Genomic DNA, 14707 nt, shown 5'->3' with positions numbered 1-14707 from the left:
ACTAAATGTATTGCCTGTAATATACTCACCAATCCTTTCATCCACTTTTGTTCAGTTTATCGTTTTGTGTCAATTTTTTTTTTTATTTTTTTATTTTTTATCTTTCTTTTACTGATTTCATTTGCAACTTATTTGTTTGAAGCATACATCCATGAACTTAATTAAAGTCTCGCCATAGTAACTACCTTTATCATTAGCTTGCAACACAATAGACTTGTCATTACTCGGCTGTTTACATTGGAAACAGATTTTTAAATGTAGTGTAGATATAAGGGAGGGGGATTTTTTCTCTTCGCGTGACACGCTCTGATAGTCATGACACGACAGTTTTATTTTGAATGCATTCATGTATGTGGCATGAAGGTTTTTTTACTCGCCAAACAGTCTCCTGACACGCTTCAACACACTATCCTTTTCAGGATCATAGGGGTGATCCTTAGAAGGGATTTCAAGGATGGTGGGGAAAGCCTGATCATGCTCATCGATTAAAGGGCGGATCTCTTCGGCAATCTATGTCCATCCAAAAGCATAGTGGTTAAAAGATATACTCTTTCAAGTTTTAGTGGATATAGCAAAAACAAAGCTTTTTTTTTTTTTTTTTTTTTTTTTTTTTCAGCTTCTCACATGTTGATTAATCAAAATAATGGCGATATCCTTGCGCTTTGTGAATTGCTGAAAGGCATCTTCGACCGCTGACAATGGCGTCTCTGTATATATAGCAAAAAATAGTTGTTAATCAAATCATCAAGAAAATGCGCCCTTTCCATTTTCCTTTAAGCTGTTAGCCAAGACTTACTAGGATCCACGACCAAAAAGTTCTTGTTTTGATGTGAATCAATGTGACCGATACCGGCAAGTAAAAGGCCAGTGATGGAGTCTTCGTCACCAATGGCGGCTATAAATGTGCGCTCCTATGTCAGGCAAAAATTAGAAAGGCAATCAGGGGAAGAGGGGAAAGATAGACTCGTTTAACTTGGCTTGTTGCTACAGACAATAGGGACGCGAGTATTACTGGTAATTGATATTGTATTACCGTTTGAGCCATGGTGACAATGTCGTGTCCTAGACCTACTCCAATTGTCAGCTTAATCTATACAGTCAAAATGAACAGGCTTCTCCAGCGAGCTAAAAGAAATGGAGAGAGCAATGGACGGAGGGTGAAGAGAAAAAAGTGAGGGAAAAGGTGAGAAAAGGAGGGAGGAAAGAGAACTACAACAGACATCATTACATGAACGCTGCATAAAGTTTGTCCTTTCTGTCATGACCAAATCACGAGACTGAAGGCTTTCTAGTTGCATATCTAATATCGTATTTCCTGGACTCAGAAATAGGAGGGCATTTCAGTAGGCCACCATCACCATGGTTAGGCACATTCGTCTATCCCCATCATTTGATGGCCAAATCAGCAGATTTTTTGAAAAAAAAATAGTGAAACAGAAGGCAGATCATCATGATGGGACACATCAAGGATAGAAGAGACATTTCAGTCTCCATGCAGACCGCCGCTGAGAGCGTTTTCTTTCTTTTTTATTTTTTATTTTACTCTTCTTAGTTCACATTGCATTCAATTACAAAAACAATCTTGCTAATGTCTGCGGGAAACTGACAGAACAGAAAAAAAAAAATATTTGGTGTTCATGTCCCGACTGTATTTTTGCAATCACTGTCTCTTTTTTGCACTTCTTACTTTCCCCCCTCCCTCCCTCTACTTTTCTCCTTTTTTATTTCTCTGGCCCTACAAACCCAACCTAATAGAAGAAATATTTTACTGGTGTACACCATGGACAGCCAGATGGAGCAAGGTATAATGCTATACCCTTATTCACATCCATCTATAAAAAAAAAATAAATAAATTAAAATAAAAAAGAAAAACTTTCATCTCTGCCATGTGCAACGGACAGACAGACAAACTACTCAATTGTCTATTACCATTCTTTGACATTGACGCATTTTGGTTATTTTTATTATTATTATTTTTTTTTTAAAAACTGATCTGCATGTCACTTGTATTTAGAGGTAAGGAAAAATATAATTAAAAAGCGCGTCTTTTTATTTTTATATTACTTTTTCATACATTCATTTAAGCATATTATAATATATACATTTCTTTCTTTACTTTTACCACATCCATTTGAACAAGATAAGAGTATTACTTCATTCAAGAGAAAAAAAAAGAGGAGTGAAAAGAAAAAAAATCACCAAGAATTGAATGAACAATGGTTTTATTTATTGCACCCTCTCTATGAAAGAATATTTGACTTGCAGAGACTTTTGTTCTAATGAACGCACTCAAGTGGGAATGCTATTACACTCTATTTATCAACTACTATTCTTTTTTTATTTGTTTTTCTTCTAAATAGCTTTACTTTTTGATCGCTCGCTTTCTGTCTAATGGCCCATGCCAAAACTCGGCAGAGGCATTGCTTTCAGATATTTCCAATCATTCACACCTTTTGCCTGCACGATATGACTGGAAAGGCCATAAAAGACCATATACGAGAGAAGAGCTTGTAAGTACAACGGAGTCGCGTTGGGTTAAAAAAAATGGAGTATCCAAGGGAGAAAAATTGTGGCCCGAGCAAGAAAACATGGTTAATTAAGAATGCGCCTCATCGCCACGTTTTTTTCATATTTGACTTTACGTGCGATCATTGTTGGCTCTTTTTTTTTTTTTTTTTTTTTTTTTTTTTCAATCCAATATAAAAACATGACCATATTAGACTTCACTTTACCAAAATGTCGATTCAGACCACCTTCCTCGCCTTCTCTCCAAATTAATCCTACATGTTGATGCGCAAATACCACCACTCGTGCCTGGGATTCGATCGCTACTTGCCACTGGAGGAAGCTCTCTTCTGCGAGATAGAGCTGAAGCAGAGCAACTAAAGAAGAACCAAGATAGCGTTGGCGGACGTACTATACAGAAGGTAGCCTTCAATCGGAAGGGCACCCTTCGTGAGACTTTGACGTGTAAGGACATTTGATCGGTTGAGTACATTGGCCTTGGCAGCAATAGCTAAAACCTAATTTTCTCCTTTTTGTGGCTTTGTAATTCAACGTTTTTTTTTTTGATTGCCCCAATTCTACTACATCTTTAGTGGATTACCTACGGGCAAGAGAATTAAAAGGGCCTGCGCTGAGGGCACCAAAGGCACATCGTTTTGTTCCGTCATTATTTCAAGAGTTGGTAGTCATGAATGGTCATAGATTTCCGACATACTGTCTCCTCTTTGACAAAACCAATAATAGAGTTATCACAGGAAGCGATGATTATCTTATCAAAATTTGGAGTGCACAATCGGGATATCTGTTATTTACTCTCCGTGGACATTCTGCAGTTGTCACCTATATGGATCTTAGCACTGATAATACAATGCTCGCCACTGCATCCGATGATGGAATCATTCGTGTTTGGGATATTAAAAATTCGGCCCCTGTTGCTGTACTCCCAACAGGAACTAATGCTCGCAATCGTAAACCTATCACCACGGTCTCATTCTCCCCATCACCGATACCTCAGATCCGATATTTAATCGCCACCTCAGTCGACGGCTACACTTGGGTCTGGAAGTATGATCGAGATACGAAAAAATTCCAGACACCGCCCACAATGCTAGACTGCAAGACTTTCGGCGACTCAAAGCTTAAATGTTCGACCTGGAATTTCACAGGATCACAATTTGCAGTAGCTGGGAAAGATCTGTTCATCCGTGTGTTTTCGACTATCCAAGGTGGACCAGAGGCCATAAAGTCGGGAAAGAGACGCAAAAGCTACGACAAATCCAAGGCTCTTGGATCAGAAGCAGGGGTCGGAGAGAGTTCTATAGGCGCTAATACTAGTAACGGAACCAGCGCGTCATCATCAGCTAACCTTGCACAGCAACACTGGGGCAATCCGGTATTAATAGCGCAGTTGGAGGGGCATGCTGGAGTTGTTACAAGCTTGAGCTATAGTCGGCGCGGTAACAGGTTACTATCTGGCTCTGTAGATGGATTTGTAAGGATATGGAAGTATGATCAGCAAAGCAAAATGTGGACATCTGTAGTCAGTAAGTCTATTGCAAAAAAAAAAAAAAAAAAAAAAAAAAAAATTGTCGTATGCATGTTTAATCAGCTGTCCATATAGATATCAATGACAGCACTTTGACCAACAACATTCATTTATTTATCTGTTTGTGTAGTCGATGTCAGAGATGAACACACTCAAGCAGACGGGACTATTACAGAAGCGAGACATATGATGCCCTCACCCACTGCAGCTTCCACATTACCTAACCCCTTTTTGATTGAGACATCGACAACTGCTAACACCACCAATGAGGATGCGAACCATACAGACTCGGAGATTAATGGGCCCGCTACTGCTAGCCAGAACCCCGTAAACGACACTGTCACTGAAGGAGCACGACCTACACAATCTATGGGCGATGGTTCAGGAATCGTCCCAACGATGGCAATATGGTCGTTGAACGACTCTACTGTGATTCTGACGACATCTTTGGGAGAGATCAAAATCTTCGATTCGATCACAGGAAAATTGGTTCATACACTCAATGGACATGCAAGAGGCTCGTCAGTTTATGTTGTGGATGTGCATCCCAATGATGATCGGATTATAATGACAGCTGGATATGATGGACAAGTCATTCTGTGGGATATTGCAAAGGGTGTCAAGATTAACAGCTGGACGTATCCTGATCATGAATTCCTTGACGGCCGCTTCTCGTCAGACGGACTGATGTTCGCAGTAACAGACCAAGAGGGCAAATGTATCCTGTTTGGGGCTGGCAAAAACCCTGACGACTACAAAGATGCTAGATCATTCATTGAGCAAGCTTTCTGGAGTGACTATGCGCCTGTGCGGTATGATGCTGATCACAATGTGGTGGATGATGCGACTCAGATTGCGCCGCATCTTATGGAAAGAACGCCCATTCTGGACAATAACGGGCGGGACTATGCAAAACAAAAGGGTCCTCGGTATGGGTTGGATCTTCCAGTAGCAGTGCCACCAGGTGTGTTGGAGCAGGAGGAGGCTGACAAAAAGGATTTGCTTGAGAAAGAGCTTGAGAATTTAGCAGTACAAACACTCGCTGTGCTCCCTGCTACTGACAAGCGTAAACTATACAAGCGAAGGAGAGAGTTTATTTTAGAAGATGACGATGAGGATGATGACCCTATGACTGCTGAGGTCCCGATTGTTCCGCTTCCCAATGATTCGAGTGGGGAGGAGTATGCTGGTGGAGCCGCTTCGGCATCAGAATCATCATCTGATAGCGAAGGAGACGATAGTGACCTGGCTCCTGACGCTATTGCTGCAGAAGACTTTGTTGTTAATGATGATTATGAGGACGAGGACTACCATGCTGGCGGTCAGGGATCAAGGAAAAGGCGTGCCGTCGGTTCAGGAGGTTCATCCAGGAGACAACGGGGATCAGCAGATAGGAAACGAAGAACAAATCGAGCCAGGAAGAGATTACGTCTTAGAAGTGACGAAGATGAGGATGGTTTAGATGGAGAGGAGCTTGACTTTGATGAGGAGAGTGAAGACTTTGAAAGCTCCAGGATATCTATCAGAAGGGGAAAACGGGGCCAGAACATCAATGATGGCATGCCTTCAGGGAGCAAGAGCCAGCGAAGTGCTCGACCGAAATCTTTTGCAAACGATGACTATCCAAGCGATGAGGTTATTGAGGACTCGGACCGGGATGACGACGATGAAGGGGTTTTCTCTGGGAGCTCTGCTGGCAGATCTTTTTCTGGGATGCTCACCTCGGATACATCCATGCCCACATCACCCAAAAAGAAAAAGCAATGGCGAGGAAATGGACGCAAGAAAGGAAAGGCCGTAATCCGGGACGAACAAGCTGCAGAGTTGTATAAATGGCTACCTAGTGATTGGATCAAAGTGAATGAGCCTCGCAAGACCCCTTACCATCCACAGGTAATACTTTAGAACATTCGCTTTTTTCGACAAAGCAAAAAAAAAAAAAAAAAAAAAAAAAAATTAACTAGGAATGATTTTATTTCTTAACATTAGATCGGAGACTATGTCGCTTATCTTCGTCAGGGTCACAGTTTCTATTTGAAAGAGACACCTTTGCGCTCGAAACTTAATCTCAAAATCGTACCCTATATCAAAGATAGCTCAATTCCTTGGGTCATGTTTGGCCGTGTCTCTCGGATCACATACAATGTCGGCCCACCTACTTGGTGTACTGTAACATTAGAGGAGCAAATCCTTTCTTCTTCATGGGGATTTCCGCCCAATCCTCAATTCACAGCCTCGAGAAGGCGCTTTGAAGTTGAGTTTCATGATCTGGGCGATGTCCCTGATTTCATTGTATTGTACTCTGTCTTTCAGAATGGCATCAATGCTCACTATACAGTTGGCGAACAGATCTGGGCGTCATTTGATGGAAGCATATATGCGGGGACCATTTCGGACAAGGTTGTGGATGATCCAAGTCTACCGGATTCATTGTGGATGGCATTTGAAGTCTCTTGGTATGGAGGAATTATTATGGTTTTTACCACCAACTGTGTATCACATGTCTATCTGATATCTAATAAGTTTCTATCTCGCAATGGTAGGCCTGCGAATGAAGATGTTACGAATCTATCACCATGGGAGATGCAACGTGATGAAAACGAGGACGAAGCCAGAGTTCGAGAAACTATTCCACCTGAAGGTAAACAGAAAGACCTTACAGTCATTTGTGGCCTGAGTGCTGTTCTCTATGGTACATCTGTTTATTAACATAGACACTCGCTTGTTTCACTATACCAGAATACCAACGTATTCAAGAGGTTGTTTCTCATTTCATTCAAATGGAGGATTTTCAAATCTTCAGATCCTCCGTAGACTTTGAAGCTTACCCAGATTACTGCAAGACGGTAGCATATCCAATCTGCCTGGAAGCAATTCAGGAGCGCTTGACTAGTGGATTCTATCGGCGAGCAAGAGCAGTACAGTTTGATATCGAGCTACTTGAAAAGAATGCGCTGACATATAACGATCCGAAGAGTGGCATCGCCATGTACGCGAAACAATTGTCACGAATTTTCAAAGCGTCCCTCGCAAGTAAGTCTCTCATACGTGTATTGACAGGGATGTGTGCTCATGGTGAAACGTTAATAAGAGAGCTATTCACATCGCATCGTTTGTTACAGATCCCTTTAAGCCGTTGCCTAGCCATATACATGTCAAGAGCACAAAAAAAGACGAGGACGATGAATTTGATGGCTCTGGAAGTGAAAACGAACAAGTCGAGATTGAAACCGAACCAGAGTTGGATCTTGAGGAGGAGGAGGTAGAAGAGGTGGATGATGATGCCTTCTTAGAGTAAGTTAAAGCTTTTATTTATATGTGGACTTTGTTATTATGTTTTTACATAAGCTTAATGCTATATTTTTATTTGGTAGTGATGAGGACGAGTTCTCAGATGAAGAAAAGCCTAGATCCAGGTCTAGACCATCGAACCGTCGCTCTACAGGACGCGTTTCTCGTTCTTCTCGAAAATTAGTGTCATCAGCAGCAGCTGCAGTAGCGGGCTTTTCGATGTCTAATGAGTCACGGAGAAGGAACGGCAATGGAAAGACTAACGGCAATAGCAGCATAAATGGATCCCGACGAGGACGTGGTCGAAGTACGAGGCGCAAAAAACGAAATAACGACGATGATGATGAAAGTGATGATGAGTACAATAATGAAGATGATGAGGTGGATGAAGAATGGGGGGACAGAAGGAACATAAGTAGAAGTCGTCGTAATGGACGCCGCAGCGCTGCAGCGGAGCCAGGAGAGGACGCAGATTATATGCAGAAGGATGATGATCTAGTAGAGCACGGATATTATGATGAAGGGAATGAAGACATGGATGACTTCGAGCAAAGTAATTCGAATTCGTATGCTTCGCATACACGGTCCAAACGGAAGAAGACCACGATCATCTCCAGTGACGATGATTATGTACAGTAGTTTTTTTTTCTTTTCCTTTTTTTTTTAGACAAGTAAACTAATGCTCTATCAAATCTCAGTCTTTTAAATGTCTGAGGGAATTACGTTAAAAAAATGATAGACCTCATCTTGGTCCATGAGTGCAACTTTAGTATTGCAGATCTCGCATGCGACAGGATGATAGGCCATATTCTCATCATCATCTGCACTTGTTTTAAAAGCTTTAGTTGGATCAACGTGAGGTGCTCCGTCCAATGGTGGTTTGGACAATGCTATTGTTTGTAAAGAATTTGTTGAGGTTGATGAAGACGAGGAGGATGGCTTTGTAGCCTTTGGTTTAGAAGGTTGTTTTTTCTTGGCGGCTATTTCCTTGGGAAACCGAAGAATTTCGTTTTCGATGACCCGGCAGTGTTCAACAAACATGGCTCTAAACTGATGGGGATATAGCGCATGTCTATCAAGATGGTTACAGTTGAACAAAAAAAGTCAATTCCACTTTTAAATATCAACAATTTCTCTTGCTTGAAAAAGACGTACTGTTGACAATCGAAACATAATTGAGTCAAACACATAGGACAGGAGAGGATGGCATCTGTCCAAATGTCTTCTGGGTTGCAACCTGGAAGCCGGTTAGCTGAGCATAAAAAAAAAGAAATGATGAGTTTTTTTTATCAGAGTATTCCATGCAGGTGCTCTTTATTATTATTTTCATACCTGCGATCTTTTTAAACAACCAATTTTGATCCTTGTCATCCTGATCTGGATTATACAAGAGATCGATATCCGAGATGATACGATGCTTCTGGAGCTTACTTTTTTTCGCATCCTCGTTTCTGGGTATCGTCCTCGAGGATGATGGGGATGACATCAAGGAGCTTTTTTCAAACTTTTTGGTCATGTCTTTGATGTTTTTGGCATGTGCATTCCGTCCATTGGTGTCACTACTAGCGTCTCTGGAATTCAGGATGCTTGTCCGAATATCATAGTTTTTCTCGCCTTGATCCTCCTCCTCCTCATCATCATAATCATCTTTGCCGTCTTTTTCGTCTTCATGATCTTCGTCAGAGTCGAAATATATTGGATCATAGTATTCTGGGCCTTGGTCGTTGTCACTTCCTTTAGCAATCAGAGATTCCGGAATATTCAAGGAATCTGAATCTGAATCTGCATCTGAATCCAAGTCCGAATTCAAGTGAGTAGTCGTTTGTTTTAAGCTCTTATTGCCGTTATTGTTATCACTACTACGAGTGCTGAACTGTACTTTTTTCCCCTTGATATCATTCATTGGTTTCAAGTGTCTTTATGTTGGAAATGATTTGTTTAATTGAAATGAAATGAAACGAAATGGAACGAAATGAAATGAGATGAAACGAAATGAGATCAATGTCCAAATACATGAACATAGTTCTCAAAAGCTTGTCTATACATATAACAATGTAAATAATATTTTTAAAAATTAATCTAAGCATGTCCACCTGTTGCAGAGGCAATGTGTTTTTGATCAGCCTTATCGCTATCCTCCCTCTCTCCTTGATTATGATGTTGTCGTTGTTGGTCTTGCTCAATCATCCTCATGAACTTTAGATGTTCAGCTTCAGGCATGGGATAACAGTGCTCCTCTGCGGGAAATGCTCCAGATTTGACATCTTGGCTATATTCCTTCAAAGCTCCTACAATCTCGTCAGCCAGATTCCTGTACGTTTTACAGAACCTTGGCACACGGCCATACAATCCCAGCATGTCTTGCTGCACCAGGACCTGACCTGAACATCCCGCACCAGCACCGATGCCGATTGTTGGGATCGACAAGATGTTGGTGATGTGTCGGGCCACAGGTTCGGGAACAGCCTCCAAGACAATGGCATAGCATCCAGCCTGTTGCAAGGCCAAAGCATCTTCAATCATGGCCTTGGCCTTGGCCACTGTCTTTCCTTGAACTTTATATCCTCCTAGGCTGGCCTGTCTCTGCGGAGTCAATCCAATGTGACCCAAGACCGGGACACCAACCTGAGTCAACCGTGTGATTGTGGGTGCCATCTCTTTTCCTCCTTCCAGTTTCACTGCTTCTGCTTTTCCCTCTTTAATGATCCGAACTGCATTTGCGATAGCCTGCTCGGGACTGGTCTCATATGTTCCAAATGGCATATCCGCTACTAAGAAGCTAGATCGAGTTCCACGAGCAACAGCTCTACAATGATGCAACATCTCATCAAGTGTGATCTCAGAAGTGGATGTATAGCCGAGCGCGACCATTGCGAGTGAATCACCCACAAGTGTCATATCGATTCCAGCCTTGTCCACTAGTGTACCTGTAGGAAAGTCATGTGCAGTCATAACTGTGATAGGTTCTCCACGTTTGTAGAGTTTACGCAGTGTTGCAAGCGTGACCTTGGGTCTGACTAAAGAGGAAAAAAAAAAAGACCAAGACTAATTATTAGTCCGAAGAATTAAACCAAAGATGGTAAAGCCAGATTACAATGATTTATTAAAATGGAATGGGATCGGCATTTAATAATTTTTTCATGGATTATCAATCCTCCTTTTTTAATACTTTTGTCATATGTGTATCCAAAAAATCGTTGTATCTTTTCTTACCAAGATGAAGAGAATGATTTAAATCGGCTGGCCTTGAGCTGTAGTTTCTCCGACTAGTTCTGTTATAGTGATTGTAGGTTACTGGGCTTTGACAATGGAATGTTGTGTGATGCTTGTGCGCATGTTGAGAAATGGCTCTCACAAAAAGGGAAGAAGCACCAGGGGTAACAAATCGAGACATTGTTGCGATTGAGCTATTGCTGTTTGAAAGACAAACAGAAGCAAATCCTTTCTTGATTTGAGCTGAAGCTATCCTTGTTGGTGTCGCCATGTTCAATATCTCTGATGATTGTGGATAAGGTAGCAAAGTAGTTTGTTTGTTTGTTTTCTTGTTTTCTTGCTTTTTTTTTTTTTTTTTTCTTTTTTTTGCTTTTTTTCTGTTGCCTAACAAAGAGTTGTATGGATAAAGAAAGAGAAAATAATAAAAAATATATAAAGATGTATGAGGGAGATGGAGAAAGAATGAAGAGATTGAAATAAAAAGTAAATGGAGAGCGAGTGATTTTTTTTTTAAGCTTTGTGACTGTACACAAAAAATAATGATTGTCATGTTTATGGCTTGTCTTTTACCCCTGTCTCTTAATCACTCCAAACTCCAAATACCCGGTTTGACTAAAAAATTGGATCTGCAACTTTAAATATCCCCTGAAAGTGGTGATAGATGGGATATATGGCTGTTTCAAGCGTAACCTCTAATACAGCAGTTAATTGCAGATGGATTCGACAGCTAACATTTTACAGTTCTTTAGAATAATAGGCCCAATGGAATATTGAAGAATGGATACATTAAAAGGCACCATCCATATTCTGCCGAGGCGAGTGTATTTTCATTTTTTTTTTTAGTCGTTTCGGATCGACAGTAGTTCGCAGCCCCCATCCAAAGTACATGCATGATGAACAGTTTCAATGGGGCATGAATGAGGCATAAGGTAAAAAAGAAAAAGAGAGCGAGTGAGCATATGAGTGAGTGAAGCCGAAGAATATGTATCAATACAAATGTATTCATTAATTTCGATATTTCATAGATGATGAGGTATATTTATTCATATCCTTGTAGAAAGTTGATCTGAGCGAGAGCAGGCACGAGAGCATAGAGAAGTGTATGTACATTCCCAATGAAGCAATTCAAATTAAGAGAGATACTGTCGGATCTCTAGTTCCTGCAGGTTTACCTTTGAGATAGTGCCATAAGCTCACTGGATATACATTTGAAAGCCAATTTAAAAAGGTACAAATATATATATATATGAAGAATAAACTATATACTTCGGTCTCAACTAGGAGTACATTCAATACTTTGACAGAGTAGAGTAGAGTAGAAGGAGATCGGATGAATATTGGTGTATAATATGAAACGAAAGACCTTAGTGAGAATAAAAGAAAAGAAAAGGCGTGGGTCAGATAGACCTGGGTAGACTTCGCTATCAGGATCAAGAGCCCGGTGCCAGCATGTCTAAAGTGAGAAGACAAATGTATATGCGTATACCCCCTTCGTCCCTTTTTTTTTGTTGCAGAACCCGACTAGTGAGAGGAAGGAGGGACATTCTTTTAATTCTTGTGCAACTGTGCAACCCAATTGCAATTACAAATGACCCATCAGAATGTTGTTTGACCAGCCAGCATGGCAAAATTACTTTGTGAATTGGGATGGGAAAACGGCCACAAGCCAAGTCGTACAACACTATCCGTCTCTTCTTTTTTTGTTTATTGTTTTGTTCCTTTCTTCTCTTTTCTCTTCAAACCTTTTCTTCACACTTCTTGAGGGCCAAACATCCTCCCTCCCCTTCCCAGATTGAAAGATATCTGCTAGCATTCCTCTCCTCTCCTTACTCCACTCTACTCCATTTCACTCCACTCTACTCCACTCCACTCCACTCCACTCCACTCCACTCCACTCCACTTCATTCCACTTCATTCCACTCCACTCCACTTTATCTCTTCACTCTTCACTCTTCACTCAGTCTTCACTCATTCTCCCATCCTGTTTGTCTGTCATCTCTTTCATTTCATTCCTCATTTCAAATCACGCAACCATGTCTGGGTTTACAACCACAACACTGCCGCCTCCTCGGAAGACCACAACCGCTGCTGCTAAACCCACAAACACATCCATCACGATCCCCCATGCGACGCGCACAAAATCTGCAGCGCAGATTAACTCTCTTTCATCCACAACCACTAGTTCGATATCTCCACCCCCAACATCCCCTACCGATAGAACTGGAAGGATTCGTAGTAAAGAAGGTTTATCACCAGGTGCGATCGGAGGAATTGCGGGCGGGGCAGCCATGTTGCTCGTGGCACTTATCGCACTTGTGTTTTACAAGCGACGTAAAAGAGCCACCACATCCTCAAAAGGTCGCGATGGAAAAGGAAAGAGTAACACTGGTTCAAATTTGGGAATCTCAGGACCCCTTGCCTTGGCTGCCGAAGACAGCGAGAATGGCCAGGCCATGACGCTGTTTTTATCCCATAGAGCACAGCAACAGCAACAGCAGAAGAGACAACAAGAAGAGATGATGGAGCAGCATCAGGCTCAGTTTGAGCAACATCTGAAGCAACAGCGGGAACAGCAATATATTAAAGAAAAGGCGAGAGAAGATCCGAACGGGTCATCTTCACAAGGTGGACCAGGTTCAGGTAGCAGATCTCCTCTTCCACTAAATGGCGATAGTAATCGAAACAACCACAACAACAATAATGACGGGAATTTTAATATCAACAACAATAATTTCAACAAAACCAATTATAATGTATACAAATCCACTAACGGCTCGCATGAAAGCCGGTCACCACTTCAGAAGAATCACTCCAATGACCATATTGACAACACTAACGGCTGTGATAATAGGAGCAACGACAACAGCAGCAGAGGCCCAAGAAGCGGGCCAACACCATTACCATCACCACCACCAACTTCAGCGACAAATTTCCATGATATTCAACAGCAACCTTCAGATTCACAAGGATGCATGACATCAGTGCCAGAGTACTATCTTGGTAAAGAAGATGTTGATCCGAGACGTGATCTGCGAGGACTAGATGATCCTGAAACCTATATTCGAGGCAGAAACACGCAGGGACAGGCACCATCCAACATCACCCCTGCTCATCACCATCAGCAGCAACAGCCATTCTATTCAGAAGACCAATTCTATTCGGAGGATCAATTCTATGCAGCAGATAGCCCTAGATCATCCTATTCATCCGACGCCGGTAGCTGCTATTCGACACTCGAAGAAGCTCAGAGGGCACATCAGCGAAAAATGATGGGTCATAAGGAAAGCATTGGATCAGTCCAGGTGCTTGTCGACCGTACAAATAATGTTGCCTCAAGACATTATTCACCATACGAACCCAACTTGTACCAGCAGCAGCAGCAACCATTATCACCACTTCAACAGCAACGGCAACAATATCGACAAGATGAACACGCCTCCATGGCTATTTCAGATTCAACCATTTCTATGATACCATCTTTGCCATCTAGTTCAAGCCCAATGCCCCTTAGCCCCACCAGCAGTCCTAGCTCTAGTAGCAGAAATAGAGGCAACATTAACAGTAATAGCAGTGATCGTGGCGGCCGTAGTGGTCAGCCTCTTCCCATGATTAAGCCTTCATCCAAAATCCATCGTGGCGGCCCGGATTCGCCGCTCTCGCCATATGCCCAAAACACAATTAGCGAGGATTTTGGAGACAATGAATCTCGTGTTTCAAATACACATTGCCAAGGCCCATTTAGATACAATAATAGTCAAGGAAAGCAATATAATCCTTACTCGTCTAATAATGCTCTCTACGGTCCAGGCCCATATCCACATCAAAATGGAAATAGCGCAGGCTCATCGGGGCCAGGGTCAGGGTTCAGTGGCTCTCATAATAGATATCCACAGTACTCAATGCAACAGCATGGAGATAATGGATACGCTCCTCCTCCTGGAGGCTCTGGTGTCCGATATGAGTCCCGGTGACGGAACGAGTCGCTCTAATCAATAATATCTTCCTCATTAAAATAATGGATAGCTACTATGGGCAGTAGTCCTGGTCCAGGCTTTAGCGGATACCACCCTTATTCATAACTACAGTGGGATACGGGACATAACCAAGAAATGCACCTACCAGCATGTTAGATACAAAAATAGCATTACACC

General features: G+C 41.9%; 5 protein-coding genes across 5 annotated transcripts; 2 read left to right on the top strand and 3 right to left on the bottom strand.

The window, feature by feature from the left end:
* Positions 1-123: 123 nt before the first annotated feature.
* On the bottom strand, positions 124-1214 carry BCR41DRAFT_362826 (F subunit of V-type ATPase). The gene is made up of 4 exons (XM_022025787.1): positions 1034-1214; positions 797-911; positions 625-707; positions 124-510 (listed from the first exon to the last, which is right to left on the bottom strand). The coding sequence occupies exons 1-4, from the start codon at positions 1043-1045 to the stop codon at positions 370-372; spliced, it is 351 nt and encodes a 116-aa protein (XP_021876566.1). The 5' UTR covers positions 1046-1214; the 3' UTR covers positions 124-369.
* Positions 1215-1680: 466 nt separating this feature from the next.
* BCR41DRAFT_362823 (hypothetical protein) lies at positions 1681-8029 on the top strand. Its single transcript, XM_022025786.1, has 11 exons — positions 1681-1802; positions 2016-2017; positions 2362-2511; positions 2722-2971; positions 3100-4050; positions 4183-5945; positions 6042-6508; positions 6596-6693; positions 6792-7085; positions 7175-7346; positions 7427-8029. Exons 1-11 carry the CDS (start codon positions 1781-1783, stop codon positions 7980-7982), a joined length of 4725 nt encoding a protein of 1574 aa, XP_021876565.1. The 5' UTR covers positions 1681-1780; the 3' UTR covers positions 7983-8029.
* Positions 8014-9334, bottom strand: BCR41DRAFT_198380 (E2F-associated phospho protein-domain-containing protein). Its single transcript, XM_022019865.1, has 3 exons — positions 8676-9334; positions 8499-8595; positions 8014-8415 (listed from the first exon to the last, which is right to left on the bottom strand). Exons 1-3 carry the CDS (start codon positions 9244-9246, stop codon positions 8046-8048), a joined length of 1038 nt encoding a protein of 345 aa, XP_021876564.1. The 5' UTR covers positions 9247-9334; the 3' UTR covers positions 8014-8045.
* An 88-nt stretch (positions 9335-9422) lies between these two features.
* Positions 9423-10737, bottom strand: BCR41DRAFT_401122 (ketopantoate hydroxymethyltransferase-domain-containing protein; the record flags this gene model as incomplete). Its single annotated transcript, XM_022029195.1, has 2 exons — positions 9423-10360; positions 10557-10737. 2 exons carry the CDS (start codon positions 10735-10737, stop codon positions 9423-9425), a joined length of 1119 nt encoding a protein of 372 aa, XP_021876563.1.
* A 1554-nt stretch (positions 10738-12291) lies between these two features.
* On the top strand, positions 12292-14705 carry BCR41DRAFT_362820 (hypothetical protein). Its single transcript, XM_022025785.1, has one exon. It carries the CDS (start codon positions 12590-12592, stop codon positions 14525-14527), a length of 1938 nt encoding a protein of 645 aa, XP_021876562.1. The 5' UTR covers positions 12292-12589; the 3' UTR covers positions 14528-14705.
* Positions 14706-14707: the final 2 nt, after the last annotated feature.

This window comes from Lobosporangium transversale, assembly GCF_002105155.1.
Source record: "Lobosporangium transversale strain NRRL 3116 chromosome Unknown BCR41scaffold_57, whole genome shotgun sequence".
Taxonomy (NCBI): Eukaryota; Fungi; Mortierellomycota; class Mortierellomycetes; order Mortierellales; family Mortierellaceae; genus Lobosporangium; species Lobosporangium transversale.
Note: the sequence above shows the minus strand (reverse complement) of the source record. Positions and strands in the feature narration are given on the sequence as shown.

What these genes read in the sequence shown, in the direction of transcription:
- BCR41DRAFT_362823 (XM_022025786.1), top strand. Translation starts at nt 1,781, where the DNA reads ATGGACAGCCAGATGGAGCAAG. An exon ending in CATATACGAGAGAAGAGCTT is followed by an intron (nt 2,512 to 2,721) that starts GTAAGTACAACG and finishes TGACCATATTAG; the next exon opens with ACTTCACTTTACCAAAATGT. An exon ending in ATGGCATTTGAAGTCTCTTG is followed by an intron (nt 6,509 to 6,595) that starts GTATGGAGGAAT and finishes TCGCAATGGTAG; the next exon opens with GCCTGCGAATGAAGATGTTA.
- BCR41DRAFT_362820 (XM_022025785.1), top strand. Translation starts at nt 12,590, where the DNA reads ATGTCTGGGTTTACAACCACAACACTGCCGCCTCCTCGGAAGACCACA.
- BCR41DRAFT_198380 (XM_022019865.1), bottom strand. Translation starts at nt 9,246, where the DNA reads ATGAATGATATCAAGGGGAAAAAAGTACAGTTCAGCACTCGTAGTAGT. An exon ending in GTTGTTTAAAAAGATCGCAG is followed by an intron (nt 8,596 to 8,675) that starts GTATGAAAATAA and finishes TTTTATGCTCAG; the next exon opens with CTAACCGGCTTCCAGGTTGC. An exon ending in TTATGTTTCGATTGTCAACA is followed by an intron (nt 8,416 to 8,498) that starts GTACGTCTTTTT and finishes CCATCTTGATAG; the next exon opens with ACATGCGCTATATCCCCATC.
- BCR41DRAFT_362826 (XM_022025787.1), bottom strand. An exon ending in CTTTTTGGTCGTGGATCCTA is followed by an intron (nt 708 to 796) that starts GTAAGTCTTGGC and finishes CTATATATACAG; the next exon opens with AGACGCCATTGTCAGCGGTC. An exon ending in TTATTTTGATTAATCAACAT is followed by an intron (nt 511 to 624) that starts GTGAGAAGCTGA and finishes GGATGGACATAG; the next exon opens with ATTGCCGAAGAGATCCGCCC.